Source organism: Pleurodeles waltl, chromosome 9 (assembly GCF_031143425.1).
Source record: "Pleurodeles waltl isolate 20211129_DDA chromosome 9, aPleWal1.hap1.20221129, whole genome shotgun sequence".
NCBI lineage: Eukaryota > Metazoa > Chordata > Amphibia > Caudata > Salamandridae > Pleurodeles > Pleurodeles waltl.
In genome coordinates this window covers 745994114-746017990 of record NC_090448.1, presented here as the reverse complement: position 1 = coordinate 746017990, position 23877 = coordinate 745994114, and the positions used below count along the sequence as shown (strand labels likewise).

Genomic DNA, 23877 nt, shown 5'->3' with positions numbered 1-23877 from the left:
TCACTTGTGCATATGTATCTTCATGCATTTGTTCCAATAATTGAATTATGCTAGCTGGGGTCCCTATTCTATATAGCACTTACCACAGCTTCTCTCTTGGAACCAAATCGAAAGCAGATCACAAGTCAACAAAGACAACATATAAAGGTTGCGTTGCCAAAACTACATATTTCCAGTATAGCATGGCCAGCCTAAAAACCTGATCCACCGTGCTAATTCTAGGTCGAAACCCCACCTGAAGGGGAGAGAGAACCTGATGTTCCATGATCCAACTCGATAATCTACCTAGGAGTTGTTTAGCAAAGATTTTTTGCAGATTTTCTATAAGGCTAATCGGTCTATAGTTTGATAGAAGGTTTGCCCTTTTTGTAGATGGGAATAATTTCAGCACCCTTCCATGTAGTGGAAATCTGTCCTCCTTCTGTGATTTTATTTGAAAGTAGGTTAATGTACCAGGTCCATGTAGCTGGCTCTGATCTATAATTATCACCTGGGATCTTATCTGGTCATGGAGCTTTGCCAGGTTTTAAGGAGTAAATTGCATCAGCAGTTTCTTTTAGGGAAAAACTGATATGATCCTCGGTATCATGTAGGCTCCCATCTATGGGGGCATTGGCAGAGTTCGCAACTAACAAGGAGAGGGGATCATGCCCCACATCATAAGTGTCAGAGGCCACAGGAGTATCAATTTTCTCATAGAGGCAAGAGAAATGTTCCACCCAACATTCGGGTTGGATGTGATTCCTTAAGCTAAATCTGCCCCCCCTCTCTCGTTTGCTCAACAATTCCCAAAACAATGAATTGTAACTGGATTTCGTGGCATCCAACAACTCCTGCCAAATGGAGTCTTCCCAAGATTTCTTTACTCGTAAGGTAGCCTCCTTGTAGGTACGTCTAGCTTCTTGAATTACCCCCAGGGGCCCATTCATAATAGCTTTTTTTAACCCAGACTTGGCCCTGGAACATGATTCATCAAACCATCTATTGTTTGATGGGACCCCACCTTGCGATCTCACCCCAGTCTTTTTTGTAGTGAAAGTATTCAATGTTAACCTAGTTGTTGTGGCTCTGTGGGATAGGAGATTTGTCCGATGTTGCAAGTGTACTCCATGAGAAGGTAATTCAGATGGAGACCATCGTCCACTTCCATGTGCGCTCTCGCATTTTCAAGTTTAAAATTGGACTGCCAGTCCCTTGCAACTGGGTCCTCCCATCACCGCTGACAGGCCCAGCCTGCGGATAAAAAGAACCAAAGATAGAAGGGTATTGTGCACAGGTGAGACACACAGGCGGTTGGAGTGTGAGGAGGAAACATCACACTTGGGCTGATTTACCCTCAATTCTGGAAAAGTCAGGAGCACTCAGGAGAACAACCCACAAACCTTACCCACTAAGGGCCTGATTTAGAACTCCGCTGACACTCTAACTCAATCAGAACAGTGACAGACATTTTGTCCGCCAGAATCTAAATCCCATCGGATATAATGGGATTCAGATTTCGGCGGACGGGATATCCTTTGTGACGGAGTAACCCATCTGCGGTGTTCTAAATCAGGCCTAATTTCCTTATGGGGGAAACAAGTAACACGCATTGTGCAACATTTTGTTTCGTTGAGCTCTGACTTTTCTGTTTCACACCACCTCCCTGAGGAAGCCATGGACTGTTCAACATGCATCAACAAAGGCTGAATGAGTAATACATAAAACCTTAAATCGTATCCCATCTTCCACTGAGAGGTTGTTGAAAACAGTTTCCGAGGTCATCAAATTAAGAAAAAGCATTTTATTACTACTAGTGCCAGGCTCAGGGACTAGAAAGCAGAAAGGTTTCTCACACATGGCACCTTGACCGATGTCCTCTTTGATTTCTTAAGGCAGAAACATAATCTTGTGCATTTTAAGGAGTGATCACAACCTATTTTTCCCTTAAACACCAAGGTGGACATGGGTTAGAACAGAGGCAGTTTATGGCCAACAGACAGCACCCATGAGTGCTGCTTAAATGTAGTGTCCCAACTGTCCAGCTGTAAGCATTGTGAGGAAATTACCCTTCAAACCCACAGGATCTTACATGATTAAAAAAAGTCACATTTCTGTGTTCTCCCGATTACTGTTTAAAGAATAGGAAAGGTGCATCTACCTGCTTTTTTGTTTAAAGGAATGATCATTTGTGACTATTTTGCACTGTCTGCCCTCTAGTGTGCAAGCGCGAGACCAGAAGTTATTCTTAGCTGTGCAGTGCAAAGTTTTAATTTCGTTTGTAGGTGACCGTTGATTTAATTAGCCGTCAAGAGTCTGATTTTATTGAAACATATAATCGGGGAATGCACACTTTTGCAGTAGCTTGGCGGGCGAGGCTCCAGTTCGAGGGGATTTTCTAAATTCTCTCCACCCCCCAGATATGATAGTATTTTACCTTTCAGCACAGTATGTAAATCCTCATCAATAGAATCAAGTGCGACGGCATATTCAACAAAATATTATTTTAATAGTCTCATGCGGCACACGTTCTTACAGCTCTGTAACCAAAAGTGCTTTAAGTGGGCATGTACTGTCTGGTACGGATTACTTGCGCTTCCTTCGTTTGAAAGGGAGGGTACCTTCACTTCTCAGCACTGCTGCACTACATTTAACAGGAAAGTACTGGGACCTCTCAAGAGCAAACAAGTACTCTGAAGGATGATTGCCCGCTCTTCTATATTTCTATTTATCGCACTTGCAACAAGGTATTATTGTAATATGTAATACCTATTCAGGAGAAGAAGGGAGGCTGATGAGTGAGTTGGGAGATACGTATACATCTGTACAGTCCTGGCTGTCATTCTTGTTCACGCATTTGAATGGTGCTGTTTGTTTCATTTGTAAAAATAAATTCAGGGGACAAAGTTTCTCTCAGAGGCCAGCGCCCAGCAGTGACCAGACTGTGGTGTTGCTCCAGTGACGTAACTGGTCGCGGGCGCTACCATTGACGAGATGTTGATACTGGAGGAGAGCCAGCCCTCCTCTCCTGCTTAAGTGTGCTTTATGTTGTTGACCACCTGGTCACATGGTGCAAGGTGATATAATAAACGGGGGGCCAGCAGGTGGGGCACTGAAACGGAGACAGCGGTACAGTGAACTGAAAGCTGGCCAGTCACTAACCAACAGTAATTGTCAGTCTTTATTTGCGCACGCAAGCGGCCGCGCAACACAACACAGTACGACAACAGTACATTTTGGCGACAAGGGGTTTGGAAACCCTTACCTGCCGCTAACACGCCGTGCGGCCGCAGTCCATCTGCGGTGCTCGTACCACGTGCGTGTCAGTGCACTGCCACTTCTCTCGAGGCTCATCCGTCGTCGACGACCATGGCAGCATCAGCCGGTCTGCCTGAGTTTCCCGTGCCAGCCATCCAGTGCGGAGCAGCCCCACCCAACACGTGCTTCGGCTAGCACACGCTTCACAAGGGCCCCAACACTATTCATCCGGCTAGCTGTTGCAACGAAGCCGCTCAGCTGCGCTCTGCCCTACGGCAAGGCAGACGCAACCAGGACGAAGATTCATTTGGCATCAACAGATTCCACAATCTGCCCAGAGATTACTGTTGAGACGGTAAAGTGACATTCTTTAAAAAAAATTGTTTTTTTTTAAACGATAATACTACAGTAAACACTGGACCCTGGCATTGAAATTTTCTTGATGACATAAGAGTCATAAGATGAGCCACACAGGCACCATCCAACGGTCGAGGCATGACTGGAAACACATCTTCACAACTGTGGCAGGCATACCTCTTACGGGGTTTGGACAGGAGCCACTCCACTTCGTAGAAGACCACTGATACACATCTCGCACTAACACAACATGTTCGTCATCCCACCAGTCGAGCCTTTTATCGAAGAATGGGCTCTCTCCACACAAGCCTTACTGTGGAAAGACTGAGTCGCCAAAGTACTACTCTTCGTTGAGGCCACCAAAGTCAAGAACGCACAAAAGAGAGCAATGATTCCTCACCTAGGGGGAACAGATATCTACAAAATATACAAAAACCTTACAGAGGCCACCCCCAAACACACCTAACCCTGATATGAATTTCGAACCCATGGTCAACACAGACTATGAACAATTCGTATTCCGGCAAGCCAGACAACAAGCTGAAGAATCAATTGATTCATTCAATATGAGGCTTAAAAGACCTAGCCAGCACCTGTGGGTTCGCAGACGAAACCGAGGAAATCAGGGGCAATGTAATCCAAGGGTGTGTGTCGGCAACGCTGCGAGAGAGGATCCTTGAGGAGTCTGGGAGATCCCTACCCGACATCCTCACAATGGGACGCACCAAAGAGTTATCCAAGACCCGAGTATCCCATACGGAGGCTACGCTCCTAAGACCAATCAAGGAAGAACCAGTCAACACAGTGGTAGGTCCCCCAATAAAGCATGACCCAGAAACAATTGCCCACCACCAAGGCATTGTGGGTACTGTGTAGGAGCATTGCACCGACCAAGTGACTGCCCCACCTGAGGAAAGAAATGCGCAGGCTGCGGGAAGCTCAATCAGTTTGTGAAAGTGTGCAGATCGAACAAGCCACGAACAGGGGACGCCTCTGTTAATGCCGCCACAAGCAGGTCCGATAGAGGCAGTGATATGGACGACGACGATGCTGAAGAACACGTCATTCACTCCTTGTTCACAGTAGGAACTGCTGTTCAATCTTCAAAGAAACCACCACGGTGCCAGACCCTTGCTGTTGTTGACACAGGAGCCTCCATAAACATATTAGCATCAGACGTGTAACACCAAATGGTTCCTGCCCCTGCCTTAAAGACAGCAAGAGTGAAAGTATATGCATACGGCCAGAGCACACCACTTGCCCTGAAGGGTAGTTTCGAGACATCCACCACCTATGGACTGCGATCTGTCAATGCTCATGTGTATGTGGCAGTAGAAGGACATGGAATGCTGTTAGGGTGCCAAACAGCTGAAGAACTAGGGGCTGTCACGTTCGCTTTTGGCATACACCAAGAGTTGATAAATAAACTCCTCCATCAGTTCCGAGATGTGTTTGAGGGCATAGGCTGTCGGCATCACAAAGAAGTAAAGTTACACATCGACAAGACTGTACAGCCAGTAGAACTCCGGTACCGACGCATTGCATTCCACCTCAGACCACAGTTAGAGAATGAGTTGGGCAAACTTGAAACAGCCGGCATCATTGAACGAGTCACTGGGCCCAAGCCGTGGGTATCTCCGATAGTGGTCATGCGGAAGCCCAAACAACCAGGTGAGGTATGCATCTGCGTAGACATGCACCTCCTCAATGTCGCCATTAAACGTGAAAGACACCTGACCCCCACGATTGTTGACTTAATAGGCAAACTGAGTGGATCATCTTGGTTCTCCAAACTTGACCTGCGCTCAGGGTATCACCAAATAGTTCTGGCAGAAGAGTAATGCTATGTCACTACGTTCTCAACACATGTAGGATTGAGGCATTACAAGAGACTGAATTTCACTATATCTAGTGCTGCAGAAATTTTCCAAAATGTGATACATGAGCTCCTAGCAGATCTTCCCAGCACTATCAATGTCAGTGATGACATACTAATACACGCCGCTACCATCCCGGAGTATAATGCCAGGCTCAAGAGCGTGATATAATGAATCAAAGAATCAGGCCTAACCCTTCACCGCCACACGTGTGAGTTTCTCACCAATAAGATCCAGTTTTTTGGATATGTGCTCTCATAAAATGACGTAGCACCTGATCCAGAGAAGACAGGACATCAACCACCGACCCAAAACTGTAACTGAAGTCCGCAGGTTGCTAGGGATGGTGAACTATTGTGGCTGTTTCATTAAAGACCTCTCTGCACTAACTAAGCCTCTCAGAAACCTGACAAATTCATCAGAACCCTGGGTTTGGGGACCCAATCAACAAACCGCTTTTGAGGCCATCAAAGATGCCCTTTCCAGTGACACAATACTCCGCTATTTTAACCCCAAAGGGGAAACAAAAATTGCTGTTGATGCCGGTCCAAAAGGCTTGGGATAAGTGTTGCTTCAGAGGCAAGACAACAATGAGTGGTCACCAGTGGCATTTGCGAGCAGGTCATTGACCGACACCGAGCAACGGTACTCGCAGACTGAGAAAGAAACAATTGTAGTGCACTGGGGTTGCAAGCACTTCCACCTTCACGTATATGGCCAACCCTTCCTCGTTACAACTGACCACAAACCCCTCATTCCCTTATTCAACGGGACCGCGTCAAAGCCACCTCCGCAGATAGAAAAGTGGCTACTCCAGCTACAAGACTACAGCTGTCACCTGGAATACCGGCCTGGGAATGTTACCCCAGCTGACTATTTGTCTCGCCACCCGCAAGCTGCCACAGAGAGAGAGAGAAATATGCAAGGCTCACAAAGTAGAAGAATTTGTGAGATATGTGTTTGACAGTTCCTGGCCACTAACTGTCTCAACAGAGACCATAATTCGTGCCATAGCACAAGTGGACTGCCTTCAGAGAGCTCTGCAAGCCATCCATTTAAACCTGTGGCACGCTGTGAGGAAGCAACTACCATCACTCAAACCCGACTACAAACGAGTAATGGAGAGCCTGTATCACGTCCGGGATGAGCTGTCGGCCGATCCTGATGGGTGCCTGCTGAGAGACCACTGGCTAGTCATTCCATCCTGTCTCACTGACCGGGTAGTGCATCTAGCCCATAATGGACACCAAGGTATGGTGAAGACTAAGAGTCGATTACGGACTAAAGTGTGGTTCCCCCTAATGGTTGAAAAGGTCAAAGGCCTTGTACGGTCTTCTGAATGGTGCCAAGCCTCTGGGAAGTCCAGCCGGCCTGTCCCTAGAGAAACAGAGTCAGGACCATGACAGCCATGGGTTTCAGCCAGCCTCGATTTTAGGAGTCTCCCTGATGGCCGATACACCATGGTGATGATCGATGATTGTTCAAAATATCCTGAGGTGGCGGTCATCCCAGCTCTCATGGCTGACATCGTGATACCCAAGATTGAAAAAATCCTGGCCACTCATGGCCTCATTTCTGAAATAAAAACTGATAACAGCCCTTCATTCCAGAGTCGTGAGCTTGCCTCTTACTTTGGGGCAACTGGTATCTGACACAAACGTATCACGCCGAGATGGCCCCAGGCGAATGGGGAAGTCAAAAGATTTATGCGAACCTTAAACAAGGTTGTCCGGATCGCTGCTGCCATTAGACAATCTAGTGAATATGCCATATATGCCTTCCTACAAAACTACAGACAGACTCCCCATTCCACCACTGACCTTGCTCCCGGACACATCTCCTTGGGGAGGGCAGTTGTGGACTCTATTACCCATCACCGACAGTGGAGACCCGGAACTATAGATGATCTCCAGGTACACCAGAAGCGGATCAGTGTGAATCAGAAAGCCAGCTGCAGGCGGTGTGCTAAAACATCAGACTGACGAGTAGTGGATGCTGTGCTGCTCCAAGAACAATCCTCTGGGAGTAAATTTCATCTACCATTTGACATAAATGCTTGGACCATTGTGTACCGGTGTGGATCCATGGTTGTGGCTTAACAAGAGACATCCACCGTCACACGGAACATTTCTATGTTTAAGAGGTTTTACCCTCCGCAACCTCCCGTTGGGGATGAACATAATCCTCCGTTGCCTTACACTGACCAGGAGTCAATGCCCGACTCAGATGGCTGCATGCCAACTCTTCCTCCCCCCCCAGTCAAATTCCTGACCCTGTTGTAACAGGTTTGACACCTGTTGATGTTCACGATACAGATCCCGTCACTGACCGATCCACTCGTACCCGTTATACCCTGCGAGGTAATCCTGCCCCAGCTCAGAGGCTGTGAGACCATATGGTGTAATCCGATGCAAGAAATGTTTTTTGTAACTCCATGTTTGGTGTGTTGTTTAAGTTTTGGGAAGAATGTAGTATCGCGCAGGTGGCATAACTTGTCACGGGCACTACCATTGACAAGATGTTGCTAGGTGACGGGAGCCAGCCCTCCTCCCCTGCTTAAGTGTGCTTTATGTTGTTTACCACCTGGTCACATGGTGCTAGATGATATAATAAACAGGGGCCAGCAGGCAGGGCACTGGAGCAGAGACTGCGGTACAGTGAACTGCAAGCTTGCCCGTCACTAACCAACAGTAATTGTCAGTCTTTATTTGCATGCCCAAGTAGTCGTGCAACACACCACAGATGACAGGATAACAAGGCTATCTAGAATTCACCTCATGCCTCTTTTCTCCACCACCCTAGGCCTCCTGCCTTTATATCTTACCACAGCCAGTTCTTTTTCACCCCGCACTCTCCCCTTGGCACTGTTTTCCTGCTTTTGTCCTTCTTTATCCCTTTTCTCGCTTTCTCTCTCTTGCTATGGGTCAAAGGTTGTTGCTGAAAAATAAGCCCGGTCTAAAAAAAGGAGCTCCAGTGCCCACCACCTGCAATAATTAAGCACAGTGGCAAACATTTATGGCTGGTATTCGATTTTGATTCTTGCAGCAGTATTTATGCATGTGTCTTAAATTCATCTGTGTATGCGTTATTAGTCTGTTGCCTCATTAACCCAGATACCCTGGTTTTTGGCTGATCTGTTCTAGTCAAAGGGGGCACATGCTCCATGGACCCACACAGAGAATGGATCTGATCACTAGTCTGTTATGTTTGGAAACTATCTAAATGTAATGCAGCATTACATCTGGCCAAATACTAAGCGGTAACATTAAAAAGTTCCTGGGCCAGTGTCTGTATGTTTACCCAGCAGCAGCACGCGCAGGATACTCTGTAAGTATGTACAAAAAATCTATGGCTTTTCACTTGGCATAGTTAAAACACGTAGAATAAAAAAAAAGAAAATCCTGACATTGTTCTGCGACAGTCCTATGTGTTTACACTTAGTATCGTAAGCTATTATCCAAATCCATGCACATTTGAAGCCATATATCCCAGCCTTATGGCAGGACCCTATGAGGATGTGTGTATATATGAGTAACGAGTGGCCTTCTTGGCATGTAGTATGCTGTTATAGTGGAGCGGGTGGTCAATTATGCACAGAAATGTGCATGCTTTGCTACAAACACGAGTGGGTGTGTCATCCCAGGCTCAGGGTCCCCTGAGCTGATTGTTTATGTTTATGTAAATGAATGTTTAATAATGAGTACCTTGTTTCTGGTGTCCTACAGCTTTTGTGAAAACACACAGGTAGGACAGCCTTACACCCAGGGGAGGCTCCTCCGTTTGGGCGGAAGAGCATCGCCCCCGTCAGCAGCAGCTTCAAAACCTTTACCAGACAATGATAACAAATGTAGTTTTTTATCGTTTTCTGGAAAAAGGGCGGGACCACGGTGGTAATGAGCAGTGAGGGGGAGTGCCCAGCACTCCCCCTCACTGTACATGTATGTTTGGCCGGCTGTCTAAGGCCAGTCAAACACACATGCGCAATAGGCTCTCTCCAGCCCAGCAACACAGTTGCCGGGCTGGAGAGAGTCTGCACAGGCTCACAGTCTGCCTGGGCTTTCCCAGCCAATCCTGACTCTGCTCTGGGCAGCGTCAGGATTGGCCACAGGGCAGGCTGGGAGCCTGTGCCAGCAGCCTGCGATGAAGGGGAGGAGTGGCACACCGGCGAGAGAAGGTAAGTGTTCTTTTTATTAAATCAAATCAATGATTATTCCCCCAACCTCCCCTTCCGTGTGCCGCCCCACCCCTTCCGCGCCCCGTGAGCCGCTACTGCTTACTCCTCCTTGTATTCACTATTCCCTTAGAACTAGATGAGGGTAGGTAGGGTTGTTGAGGTGCCCTGAAGAAGGCAGACTTACTATTTAGGTATATCAGAACTGAGTTAAACATATTGGCATATTAAGGATGCCGGAACCATTAGATTCTTGTTAGGCATCTGTAGCTTCGTTTTTCATCATTGTATGGGTACCCACTGAATAAAGATATTTGGGTAAACCCATAACCATTTTTTATTTGGCTGGACCAGGAAAAGTAAACAAAAGGGAATACTTAACAGCTTCAAATAGGGGTTGAGCCTGCCCTAGTGGTAATGTCATTCCAGTGTGGTAATAAACTTTTTTTCTTAATATTCCTGTAGGAGGTGGCATGGAATGTAGTTAGGAACAAAAACCCTGGGCTTTCACATCTTTTAGTGAACAGTTGTGTTATATGGGAGGATATGTGAAAGCCTTATTACAATCTCTCTTACTCTCTCTTTTGTGTTATGTACAACTATCGCTCCTGTCATACATGGTCATTCACAAACTCTGGCATTCTACACCATCAATAAAACTACTTAAGTTAGTCCACATCATGATCATTTTCAGCCCCCGGAACCATTGATTCTTTCTTGATATCATCTCAGTTTAGCACCCACCAAAAACCACCATCTTAAGCAGTCTATCACTCAAAACCCCTATCAACATTCTAGGTGAGCTCTACTTTGATTTGAACAATTCAACCACTCAACAACCTTTTCTAAACGTCTTTCCAATCATTCACTTGTAAACATCCATTCTCTCCAGGATGGAGTACATATGGAGACACTGGAGGGTGGTCCTCAGTACTCACCTAGTTAGATTCAATGTCGGCGGTGGGCACACCTACTGCAATAAAGAATAGGACCTGCAAGTGGGGTGTATTCTGTGTCAGCTCTGTGGTAGGTATGGTCACATAGAAAGGGAGTTGAGAATAATGCTTCTTGGTAGGAGAGGGATACCTGATACTCTGCCTTTCTGTGCTAATTGCAACTCTCAACCTATTAGAAAACGTAACAGAAAAGCTTTAAGGGAAAGATTAGACACTATCATTCCTGAGAGGAATGCCCAGGAAAATGAAATGAGAGCAAAGAGAGAGAACTTGGAACTAGACAGATGTATATTAACTAATGTTGCCACAAGGGTAATGATGTACAATTCCAGTTGTAGAAAATAATAAACCTCTGAATGAGAACCCTAACTGGAATGTCACCGATTTATTGATGAGCAAGAAGTTTCACATCATGTTTCACAACTTCCCTTCTTCTCTGAAATCTTTGAACGCCTTTCTTTAAGCACCTCACACCAATTCTTACTTCCTATAAACTGATTAAACCGTTCTAATCTGGTTTTAGAACTCTACTCAACTAAAACTGCAATTTGTCAAGTAATCAACTTCGTCATGTGTGCATAATGTAAAAACTGCCATTGAAACTATTACACCGTTCACTTTCAGAGACATTTGATTGTTAAACATGCCACAATCTTTCCACACTATACACAACTCACCAAACAAACAACTGGTTTTCCTTATAGCTCTTTGCCCAATCCTTTAGGTCTCATCGAGTTCATCACACTCTAGCATCACTCCTCTGCCAATTGGTATTCTTCAAGGCTTGGTCCTGGACCCTGGACTTTTAATTCTACTACACTCTTTGAAGACATCATCTCACAGTTAGGCTTCTCAAACCATCTATATGACGGTGACATACACATTTTCTTCTCTTTCTCAACTTTAGGTCTTGGCTTCCATTCCAAAATCTTGGCCTGCCTCCAGACCATTTGCCACTGGATGGCTATAAGTTCCTTTATGCTAAACACATTCAACATAGAAATTATTTTACTGCTCAGCTAAATGAGAACCCTCAGATATTTGAAAATGCTTCTTTTTACACTCTCACAACTATATCTTTAGCCAGAAACCTTGGACTGTATTTCAACCCAACTGTGACCCTGGAATCTCACAGAACTTCCACATCCACCTCTTTCCTCTCAAAAACCCAATTGCATAATATACATGCAATCAATCACCACGTTTCCATTAATGTTAAAAAAAAATGTTGGACTTCAGCAAATGCCTATTTGTTAGCTCATTTCAATACTTATTCTTTCCACTGGACAAAATAGTAAGCTTTGCTTTAAGACCCTTTTCAGCCTTTCAATGCACACTCGTACATCCTCCTATTGTCATCAAACCTACTGGTTGGCTGCAAAAACAGGATAGATTGAAACTACGAATTCTGTTTTTCAAACCTATAAATGATCCATCCACCAGTGAACTATCTAACTGTAGCAAAATATGTACCTTGGCACAGCCTTCATTCAACTAAATGTTTCTGACGTCCCTAAAACTCCATATGAAGCCTAACTTTCCCTCTCAATTAAGCACCTCTTCTACCAATTAAACTGCACTCCTCCTCCTCTCTTCCTGCTTTCCAAAAAACATAAAGTCTCACCCACGTAGGCCTGAATGTAGTCACAACTAAATATACCAAATCATTCTTCAACTTATATGCTGTCACATTACCCCTGAATATGAATACATAGATAAGTATATATAATACACGGCCTAGAGGGTCTAGTACCAATTATCTATATCTGTCACTTAATCAACACGCATTAGGCATTCAACAAAGAATAAACTGTCTGTTATCAGCCAAACAGTGTAAGACCTTTCAAATGAAGTTTGGTTGCTATGTACATAATTTAGTGTCAAAATGCTTATTTCCTTCTCAGTAATTACATAAATACATTTTCTCACCTTCAGCCCTGAGACACCAGTGATGAGAACCTCGTCTGCAGACTTCACAATATTTTTTAAAAATCCTCCTAAGATCTCCTTTTTGTTCTTCCCGCGGACACTGAGCTGTAGGACAGAGTATAGAGTCCTAAGTATTAACAACATAAATACATGACCGTATTAGAGCAGAACGGGCATAAACGTCTTCGTGAAAATGGACAGACAGAGGCAGGTCAGTGTCAGAAATAAGGGATGTCCAAAACCTGTGAATGGATGTAATACATGAACAAACATTTGATATGCAATAAGTCTCGCATTTTCTTGAGTTTGAGCTATTGGTATTGTAAATTCATAACTGGACTTTTCTTGCCACGTCCTCAAACAGAAGTCAGAGTGTGGAACAACAGGGGTCACTAGAGTTGTATGTGAACCCCAATAAAGCAATATTGGGCCGCTTCAGATTATGATTGGGGTATAGACAGAGCTGTGTCCTAGCCCAGTGCTGTAATAACAGAAAGGCAGCGGCTGAGGAATGAGAAATGGTGTGCTGTGTACTTCCGAGTATTGGAATAATGTGGCGCTGCAGGTTAGGGTTGAGGTGGACTGACAAAGTTGTATGTGGGCTGCAGTGCTGGAATAGTAGCGGGCACCGCACGCAGGGTCAGAAGTGAGGTATGTTAAGGGAGCTATGTGTGGAACCTAGTTTTGGCGTGTTGCCGAGTGTTAGCCTGGAGGTGCCCTGGTGAAGCGGCGAGTGGGGCCCAGTATGGGAGTGGCATTGCCTCTAAACCACAGAAGTGAGGAGTCCTGAAGGGCGTGTGTGTGAGCTTCAGTACTGAGAAGAAATGCACACTGAATGTTAGAATTGATGGATTCTGGCAGAGCTGTGGTGGTTCCCATCAACAGTGGCGTTGGATGTTACATTTGAGGTGCACTGTCTGAGCTGTGTTTTGCTCTTTTGGGTCCAGTTATGGCTTGGTAGTGGGACTGAATGTTAGAACTGAGCTGCTGTAATCGAACGGTATGTGAGCGTGGTCCTAGTATAGGTAAGGAGGTGACCTCGTCGGGGTAGAACTGAGGTGCTCTGATGGAACTGCGCTCGAGGTCCCAGTTCAGGAACACCAATGTGTACTGACTGTAAGAACTGAGGTGCTCTGGCAGACAGCGTGTGTGGGGCTCTGGCATGGCTGAGGGGCTTGGAGTGTGAGGTGCATGGTCCCAGTCCCAGGTCCAGGTACTGGAACAGCAATGTGTACTGACTGTAAGAATCTAGGTGCTCTGACAGACAGCTTCCCAGTACTGGAACAGCAGTGTATACTTACTGTAAGACCTGAGGTGCTCTGGCAGACAGCGTGTGTGCGGTTCAGACATGGCTTAGGGGCTTGGAGTGTGTGAACTGAGATGCACCTTTCGAGCTGTGCCGGAGGTCCCAGTACTGGAACAGCAGTGTACTGACTGCAAGAACTGAGGTGCTCTGGTTGACAGCATGTGTGGGGTTCCTGGCACGGCTGAGGGCTTGGAGTGTGTGAACTGAGGTGCACTGATGGAGCTGTGCCCGAGTTCCCAGTACTGGAGCAGAAGTGTGTACTGACTGTAAGAACTGAGGTGCCCTGACAGACAGCGTGTGTGTAGTTCTGGCATGGCTGAGGGGCTTGAAGTGTGTTAACTGAGGTGCACTGATGGAGCTGTGTGTGAGGTCCCAATACTGGAACAGCAGTGTACTGACTGCAAGAACTGAGGTGCTCTGGTTGACAGTGTGTGTGTAGTTCTGGCACAGCTGAGGGGCTTGAAGTGTGTTAATTTAGGTGCACTGATGGAGCTGTGTGTGAGGTCCCAGTGCTGGAGCAGCAGAGTGTGGCAGACAGCGCGTGTGTGGTTCCTGGCATTGCCACAGGTGAGGGTTTGGAGTGTGTAAGCTGAGGTGCACTGATGGAGCTGCGCCCAAGATCCAAGTACTGGAGCAGCAGAGTGTACTGATTGGAAGAACGGAGGTGCACCAGCAGACAACGTGTGTGGGGTTCATAGCACTGGCACGGCTGAGGGCTTAGAGTGTGTGAACTGAAGTGCACTGATGGAGCTGCGGCGGAGGGTCCAGTACTGAAGCAGCAGAGCATACTGACTAGACTAACTGAGGTGCTCTGGCAGACAGCTTGTTTGGGGTTCTTGGCAGTGGCACAGCTGAGGGATCCCACTATGGAGCAGAAGTGGGCACTGTCTCTAAAGGATTGCGGAGCCCTAGTAGATTTGAGTCCCTAGGCTATTATCAATTATAGGTGATCCTCTGCCCTTGCTCTCAGCACAGGCACACTTTGTGAAGAAAATCCAAGCCAAGGAAGGGCGGTAGCCAGGCAGCTGAGAGAGGGTGCAGAAATCACATAAAGGCCAAATGTGACCAAGCTAACAGCCTGATTTTTAGCCTTGTTTACAGCTAAGCTCAGAGCAAGAATGTTCTGCAAATGAAAAGAGAAGCTTCCCTGGACAGGAGTAACAAACAAAGTAAAAAACAAAGTCCCCCTACAGACCAGAGAAAAAAGACAAAGTGTAATAATACAGTAGTTCGTCCCTGCTCCCACACAGAAGAAGGAGGGACAAAGAGGCATGACTGACCACTAGCAAGCAAGGATTTTTAAATGACACTGAAACTAACAAATTAAATAGCTGGAAGCCCACATATGAAGTATATTTAAAAGTATACAAGAGGTCATACGCTTAAACTCCACCTAAAAAAAATAAAAGACCAGAGGATTTTATCAATGACTGTGGTTAAAATACCTTGTAGTAGAAAAGTGCCATACAAAAATTTATATTACAAACACAATGAAAAAAACCCAATACAAATTATTTAACCAAAAATATCATAAAAATTTCACAAAAAAATCAAAACGTTGTTTTAAGTTAATGTGCTTGATTATATACAAATTATAACAATGAATAATAATTACAAATAATTCTGAAAAATTATTATTTTTTATGGTTTTGGTAGAGGCTGGAATCAAGGCTGTGTCAGTGGCATTATGTCATGTCTGGGGATTGGTATAAAGAGAAGCGTAAGTTTAAAGAATGGGATATGCTTCAAAGAATTAGTGCTAGGGTTAATGCTGGAGTTATAGCTATGGGTTAGATTAATGGTTAAATTAAGGAGAAGATGCGTAAGTTTAAAATTCAACTTTTTTTAAACTACATTTTGGAGTTTCTATGTAGAAATACGTTAGCCATAACAATTTTGTCACGATTTCTATCAATACATTTTTGCACAACACTTTTGATGGTTTTCTACTGAAAAAATGAGAAAGCCACAAGAATACCCTTCACCTTGTACATATGTCCGTTGCCTTTCTACACTTATTTCATCCTTGGTAAACCCCTTCCCCACCTTCATACACACTGTACTGCATTTTACATCACTGTTTTCCCCTAGCCCACTGCATCTTTATACTTACATCCTGGTCATATTCCAAAAAGACATAGAAGTTGTGGTCCTTCCTAAGTATGGGGTGTGCAGCCAGGCGCTGCAAGAAGACTTCGTGCATGGCAACGGTCTTCTTAAAGATGGCTAGATACTCCCTATTAGAAGGAAATGAAACGTGTTAAAATCTGTAGCTGATATGTTTCAGGGTAAAGATTTTCAATGTGGCTTAGCACTGTGTGAACGCCTTGTTTGATAAATCATAGCTCCCTTTCGCCAGACTGAAACAAGTATCACAGTAATTGACATTGCAATGCTATGAAAAGAAAGGATGTATTACCTTTAATTATAGTGCGCGGCGGGGTACCCTCTGTAGACTATGAATATACCCTGGTTTCTGGAAGAAGATCCCAAAACATTTATTTACATTTTCGATAGGTGACTTTATAGTGCCAAGGAGGAGCCACTATGTTTAAAAGTCAAAACCCTTGACTGTCTCCTTCATTTCATTTCTGGGTAAGGAACCCGGAATGTATGCCCTATTGTTCTGAGGCAATGGAATATGCATACACCAAGCAAATGGGTCAACAGAGTATTGTATCAAGTCCACAATGTGACACTTGTGACTCAAAAGTGTTGAACAGATTAGCTTGCAGTGAGCAATTGGGCAATATTTTTTTCTGCTGACATAGTCGAAGTGAACAAAAGTAGTTGAGAAGAATATACTGCCAGAAGTTCTTTTATTATGCACAGTAGTGCAAGTGATGAAAGCAGCATTCAAATGGATAAGAGACACTCAGTGGACAAATGGTGGGAACCAGGAGCAATATGGGAACAACAACGATACCCATGAAATACATTGTGGATGGGGTACTATAGAAATAAAAAGGCAAAGGGAATTGGAATGCCTGCTTGGGAACACGATAAAGAGAGCTGTAGAAGTTACTGTTAAAAACTTAAATGGACTTGGCATAGCAAAGGCTTAATCCCCACACTGCATGTGGCTGTAATGTCTAAATCACAGAGATGCCATACTTGCTGGGACTATCAATTTGTCTTGTACATGATCAATGGAGCACATGTTTATAAATTTATTCCGGGGTATCAAGTGCAAATTTAAAGTCCTGATGTAGGGTGCCCAGTATGTTGGGGCTCTGAAACAGCAAAAATGCATTACATGACAGTAGGACATATATTGCTTTGAAAGTCAACCTATAGAGGTCAGAAAGCTACCAAATAATAAGTCAACAACATCCATCTAATTCATGCAGTAAAATATCCCTCCCTACCCCATTGTGCATTTTCTTTGTAATACTCTAGCTTTTGTATTTATATGACACTACGGATGATGCAGTAGAAGTTTAATACTTAAAGTAGGATATGGTTAATGTTCAGACGTAAGGTTTTTGTTTATTTTTAGGATTATGTTTTCTACATTGCCAGAATGTATGTATCTGAATAAGTTAATTGCATATTGACATGAAGTGACCAGGACTGGATGCTCCTATAATGAATACATTAACTTTGGGATTTACATTTTTAAATGAGGCAAATAATTAAGCAAACCTTTGCTAAGTAGAAGGTACCCTTTTGATTAATTCAGATTGATTACATCACATTTACATTAAGAGTAGTTTGCAGCAATGTTGCAGGTCTCTAGACACTTAACAGGAGTTGGGATGGGCTAATCTATGGGGTTGGGCACATGTGTTTGTCTATGCATGAAACCACCAATGCTGAGTGTGACAACTGAGCACGTTTGTTTTGTTAGTAAAGTGAGAACATCAGAGTTGTGACACTGCAGAAGCTATTGTGTCTTTGTTTGAAAACACTTAAGGCGTTATTACAAGTCTGCCGGTCCAAGGACTGCCAGACTCGCTGTGGCAGCTGGATCGCCGCACTGCAGACAGTCCGACCGCCACATTACAACCTTGGCAGTGGGACCAACAAGGGACTGCTGCGTCCGGCAGAAACATGGTTCCCGAAGGGGTGATGAGGTCTAACTCATGCTCAGCCACAGCAGTGCTGAGTTCAGACCCACTGTCCACTTTTCGCCAGCAGTACCATGGAAGTTTAACTGACATGGAAAGGCTGGCGGAAAGGTTGTGCATGGGGCCACAGGGGGTCCCTGCACTGCCCATGTCCATGCTTTGCAGACAGTGTGCATTCTGAAGTTGCTGGTGTGCTGCAGTATTGGCCTCGGCTCCCTTAAGGGAGCCGAGGCCAATACTGTAGCACTGTTCCCGCAGGGCTGACCGTCACGAATATTGTAATACAATGTTCCCACCGGTCAGACCGGTGGGAACATCGTAATATGGCGGGGTGAGGCAGCTGAGTTGACGGCTGCCTCATCGCCACGACTTTGGCGGTCGGCTCATTCGAATGTCAAACTCGTAATGAGCCCTCAAGTGCACTGTGGAGTTGTTTACTCGTCATAGAAAACATAACCACCAACTCATTCTTCTTAGCATATTTGGAGCACAAAAGCTGAGATGGGCCAGTGGAAGATCCTCCACAGTAATATAGTGGTGGGTGATCTAAGGAAGATACTACTGATACAATCCTAGGGGTCAAAAAAGCAAATGTACTTTGAGGACCTACCCGACATGAGAGACAGCTGAGCATGTAGGACAAAGATGGATTGAGCAAAGACTCTCCTCACACTTAGCAGACACGGCACACAGAGACCACACAAACGTTACTTAAACTAAAAAAAATGTTATCTTTCGATGGTCAACATACTGGTCTTTATTACAGGCATACAAGAAGAGATAAGCAATCATATTCATGTTAGGATCCATGTATTATTTGGGTCAGAGATTAAAAAGCATGGAGTGTGTCCCAAGAACAAAATAAAGTGTTAACCCAACTGAGGATTCACCTAAATCAACCAATATGACACATATGATGTCATGCTGAAGAGATTACTGCAGTCAGCACAGTGTGTATGCAGATTTTTGTTAAAGCTACTGTAAATTGGCCAAAGGATTGTGAAAAATAATTCTGGTGGATGAATTAGACCATCAAGTAAAACACCAAGCTGCCATTGTTCAAGGAGGCATCAAAAGTTATAGTGCATCAGGTGCAAGTACCTATTGGTGAAGTGAAGTTGTAGCCTTTGTACAGAAATAGCACAGAAGTTGTAATCACTTTTGCTTCAAGGACTCCGAAATGTGCAAAACTCTCTGAATCAGTGATAATCTGACCATACAATTGTGTAGTGAACTTGACTCATAGTTAGGACGAACCAAAACCTCTTTAAGCAGGAGTGTCCCACATAGGTAAAGGAAGGTTGAATCCATGTCAACTTTTCAGAGTTACTATTGACCTTGCATTGTTTAGATTCAGTGAAACTAAATGTGTCTCAAAAGTATGGCCTAGATCTGGCCCTCCCTGAACTGCATTGCACACTCTTCCTTAAGTATGTCCTCATCAAAGGTTTTAGATAGAGTTTAATTGAGAATATGTAGATGAATGACACATTTAACAACACACATTCACTTAATGTGGTGTATGAACGCAGGCATGTAATATCGGAGCTGACTATATCTTACATTTACTGGTGAGGGGTAATGAGCATGGTGAGGATAAAAATGCTGGTGAGTTGTAAGAAATGGATAATTTTGTTTGTTTACCAAGAGCATTGTGATTAGGAAGGAGTGGATGCAGGTAATGAGTCAAGTTGACCATCCTTTCTGCTATCGATAATCAATTGAGAAGGATGACTGTGTTTGAAGTAAATCATTTTTGGTAGTATGTGATGACATACGGAAGGAGAAACACCATGCAGTTGAGATAGATTATGCCTTCCATGGGTGTTTTCAAAGGTTTCACTGACACTGAGTCAGATTTGTAAACATTTTGTGCTGGGTTTGCATTACAAAAATGACACAAACCTCTGCAAAAATGCTTTTTGTTGGATTTTGTTTCCACTGCAAAACTTGTGCTGTTTTTTGTTACTTTGCATCAAAATGTATTCCAAGGGTGGTAGATGGACGTTCCAATGCAACCACCTATGTTTATGATGGAAAATCCTATATGCTAACAATAGTAGATGGAGGTTTGCACAAAAATAACCCCACTGTGAAGCAGGCATTAAAAAGGAAAAATGCTTTTATTTCTTCCAACTTTTCACACTTTGCATACGTGCTGCACTGGGAAGTGGATAAAGTTTTAAAATTAGTCTAAGCATAGCATTTTGTTTCTCCCAGTACAGTCCTTTGCTAGATTCACACAGACACCTTTGCACTATGGTGCATAGGTGGGTGTGTGGTGCTCAGCAGCCTGATTGTGCACCTGCACTAGGGAGACAACAGGATAATTCCATATCGATGTAGATATAACACTTTCCTGCTCTATCACTGTCACGCAACTCAGAGCAGCCCTTTTGGTTGCTGAGTTACTTTGTGTGACAGTTTAGTTAATCTAGGCCTAAGTGCATGGAAGCCATCAAGACATGAAAAGGCCTTAAGATAGAGTTTAGTTGGGTGCATTGAGAATTGCAGTCTTGTCAAGGTGTTGCCTCATACAGAGATCTAGATCCTTGCACTCAGTGGCCCGGCAAATAAATCTACTACCCTATCAGTTAGCTGTTCATCCTCACTCACACTTGAGGAACCAAAAGCTTTAGAATATCACCTTAAAGAGGATAGCCAATTGCTTCTGGACATGAGTCCATTGAAAAATGAGGCAAGCACGGGCTATGTTTGTTAGGAGTTTTGCCAGAAGTGACTAGAGATATTCACGACGGCAACAGTCCCCAGGACCAAAAGGCCTTTGGAGGCCACCATAGTTGTTCCTATGCAGAGATCTGCTCTGATGTTCTTGAATGGCTAGATTTATTTTTTCAGAGGATAAAAGGAAAGCAATTTCTGTATATATTAGAACATCCCTTGACAAAATGGGCATGACAGAGATCGGCTGTAACTTTTAATCATTGGTAGATAACCAAAGAAACGCAAGAATTGAACTAATTGAAGTTCGGAAAACATATGTTCAACACATAACTCATTTCCTAACAGTACTATCAAGTGGCACATTACCATACTGGCTAACCTGGATTGGATCCTCAATATATTCCATTCTCCTACTCAGCCCTTTAATAATCAATTGTGTACATCTTATCCCTCCTTCCCCTATAGAGATGGCAAAGAGGACGATGGAAAGAGATGGAAAAGGCAGCTTAAATCCTACAAGCATTATCTCTGAGGCACCACTTACGCTTCAAGCTCTTGCTTCACCTTGGTAAATTCTTCCCGGGTCATGGATGTGTCACCTTCTCCCAATTTTTGCAACTTCTCCCTGGATGCTTCAAAATCTGGTTTTGGTGGTGCAGGGGGGATCTGTATGGCACAAGACAAATCTTTTTAATTAATCCAATATACACAGAGTTTTAGAAGAAGGATAAATATGCTACACTGAATATGCCAATTCTAGAACCTCCTCAGTGAGAGGATCAAGCATAACAATTGGTGAACACTTCCATTACATCCTGCCACAAGCCAATACCACCATTAGGGCAAGTAGGAATTGTCTCTCTGGTTATTCAATCATCTCCTTCTCTTCGAAGAGATCATATGATCTCAGATTAGAGTCTCTGAAATTCTGATCTTCCTTGGCACAGAACCGAAATTTCTCCAGAGCTGCAGTTTCTGTTCGGAACTCTTTGCCTATAAATGTCAGAACCCGGGTTGGTTGAGCAAATGAGTGTATTTTGTTTTTCTTCATTGGCCTACGAATATGCGGATCCATAACGGATTTACACTGAGCTTCGCAGTGGATCCATGGATTTGCCCCAAAAAAACAAATGGGGACATATTTTACCCATGAGGGGTCCCCTCAGGAGCCCCTCCATCTGTCCCATAGGGTCAGGATTCCTCCATCCTGACTCTTATCTCACTTTTCAACTCTCCCCTCCCCCCCCACACTGAGCTGATAAACAAAATTGTCTCAGATTGCGGCCAGCCAATCATGGCCTTCCTTTGTTCTCTGATTTGTGGATCCACTGAGGGTGGATCCGCATACCTAGATATAAAAATGTATATTTCCTTTAATAACTCTAAAACTACTGAAAGGATTTACAATAAATCGCAAAAGGACTCTTTTTGGCCCAAGAGCTACTTTTCTGCCAAATGTGGTGTAATTCACTCAGGATGCATGCAGGATTCCCTCCCCCAAGCTGCGACAGGTTCCTCCTCTTTTTTTAGCACTACCTCTGGTAGCCAGTGTACTATTGCTGGTAAGAAACCTCAGTGAGTTAAGTAGTCCCTACCACGACCTTTGTGCAGCGTATAAGAAAGAGGAATAAATTCCGGTAGGACTAACTTAGCCTTTAATGATTCTGGGGTCCAAAAAAATGAGTAGTACCGAGATGGGTGTTAGTAATAACAGTGAAAAGGTATCCTGGGAGATGGCAGCCCTAGCAGAAGCAAGTGGTAAATAAACGAAGATGTCATAAAAATGTAACTGTTTAAGCCCGGGCAAAAAACATCACATGTAAGTCCAACTGTGTTTGTGTATGAGGTGGGACCAAAAAGCTTGTGGACCGTTCCTTGGTGACTTGTATACTACTTGAAAAATACTAATCAAATACTTTATGTAACAAGGCCCATAATTACTAATGCTTTGGGCTGAGTTTGTGTTACTTTCATTGGATACTTTACCCTTTGCATGTGTGCTGTATTGTACAGGAAACACAAAATGTGGGAAAAGTGTTAAATAATAGTTTTTGTACTGGATGGGGACCCTTTCAATACGGAAACAGTTCTTTACCGAAAGCACACACGCTTGCCCTATGTCGCATAGTAGCCAAAAATGTGTCAGTGCAGGAAGTGAGGGAAAGAGCATCAGTAGATACAGCACTGCTATGCTTTCTCCCTTTCACACCATGCAATGCAGCAACTTTAGTTGTTACGCTGCTAGGATTATTGTTTTGTAATTCTGAGCTCAAGCGTTTAACCTTGCACTGCCGACGTGGGGCTACTAACTGGAGTCCAGATTTACTGACTTTTCTGTGCACTTGTGTGAAGTTAAATAGTGCAACCAGCAGCACCAAACTACTCTGACATGCAAAGGTTTTTTGTACCTAAAGTTGGCTTAAGTTGCTTTGTGTCAGAAAGCGCCATCCCCTGACAACGAATGCAATGGTAAAGACAATTGAAACACTCCTTACATAACAAGTAGTGCCAGATCTACTAACGTAGCAGAATCTGGTTTTCCGAGACATTCTAGTGCCAAGTGAAACAAACCGCACACAATGGGCAAGCAGAATATTGTGTTATATTCTCATATGCGACTTGTTACTTTTGTTAAATTACATATTTCATGCGGCCTATCCCTGGACTGCAGTCACATCACTGAAATGTGTACTGGCGGGTGTACCTCGGGTGCAAATTTCAGGAAGGTTACTACTGGCTCGCCTATGACCTAGCGCAATACTTAGCAGCACGGTAAAAGGGCCTGTTTTGCACAAGCGTGGCCAAAGACAGAATGGGCATGTGACACTCTGTAAATATGGCACGGCACAATTTTTCATAGAACATTCCCGAATATCTTGTTGCTGCATTACACCTTTAGAAAATCTAGTCCAAAATGTAAATAGCTACTGAATGGTTTTGTGTGTGCCACGAAGAACATCATTTAGTAAGTTTTGGACACCAGCAGCCTCCTCTGATTTAAGCTAAGTTCGTCTTGGATCTTTGCAAGTCAGCAAGTTCTAATGACGGGGCCAACGCGCACAAACTTAGAATCTGAAACATTAACTCACTCTCCAGTCAGAACAACTAGACTTTTATGTTTCGTTCCACTGGGCACTTTTGCCATTTCTACGCGCTATAAATAATAACTGCAATGATTCATTTGTGCCAGTTGTTGCAAGTGGGGGACACCAGCACTCACCTTTGGGGACCAGGACTTATTTTTCATAAGCAGAAAAGGGAGAACGAATGAAAATAAAGGCATAAAAAC

The 23877-nt window shown here is 44.1% G+C and overlaps 1 protein-coding gene across 1 annotated transcript in view; it reads right to left on the bottom strand.

Annotated features, from left to right (window-relative positions):
- SNX32 (sorting nexin 32) overlaps nucleotides 1-23877 on the bottom strand; it is a 276021-nt gene that overhangs the window by 172193 nt on the left and 79951 nt on the right. Inside the window, exons 4-6 of the mRNA XM_069207873.1 lie at nucleotides 21133-21254; nucleotides 15947-16070; nucleotides 12528-12632 (exon numbers count right to left, since the gene is read on the bottom strand). Of these exons, the coding sequence (XP_069063974.1) occupies nucleotides 12528-12632; nucleotides 15947-16070; nucleotides 21133-21254 (351 nt within the window). The remainder of the gene's footprint in view (nucleotides 1-12527; nucleotides 12633-15946; nucleotides 16071-21132; nucleotides 21255-23877) is intronic.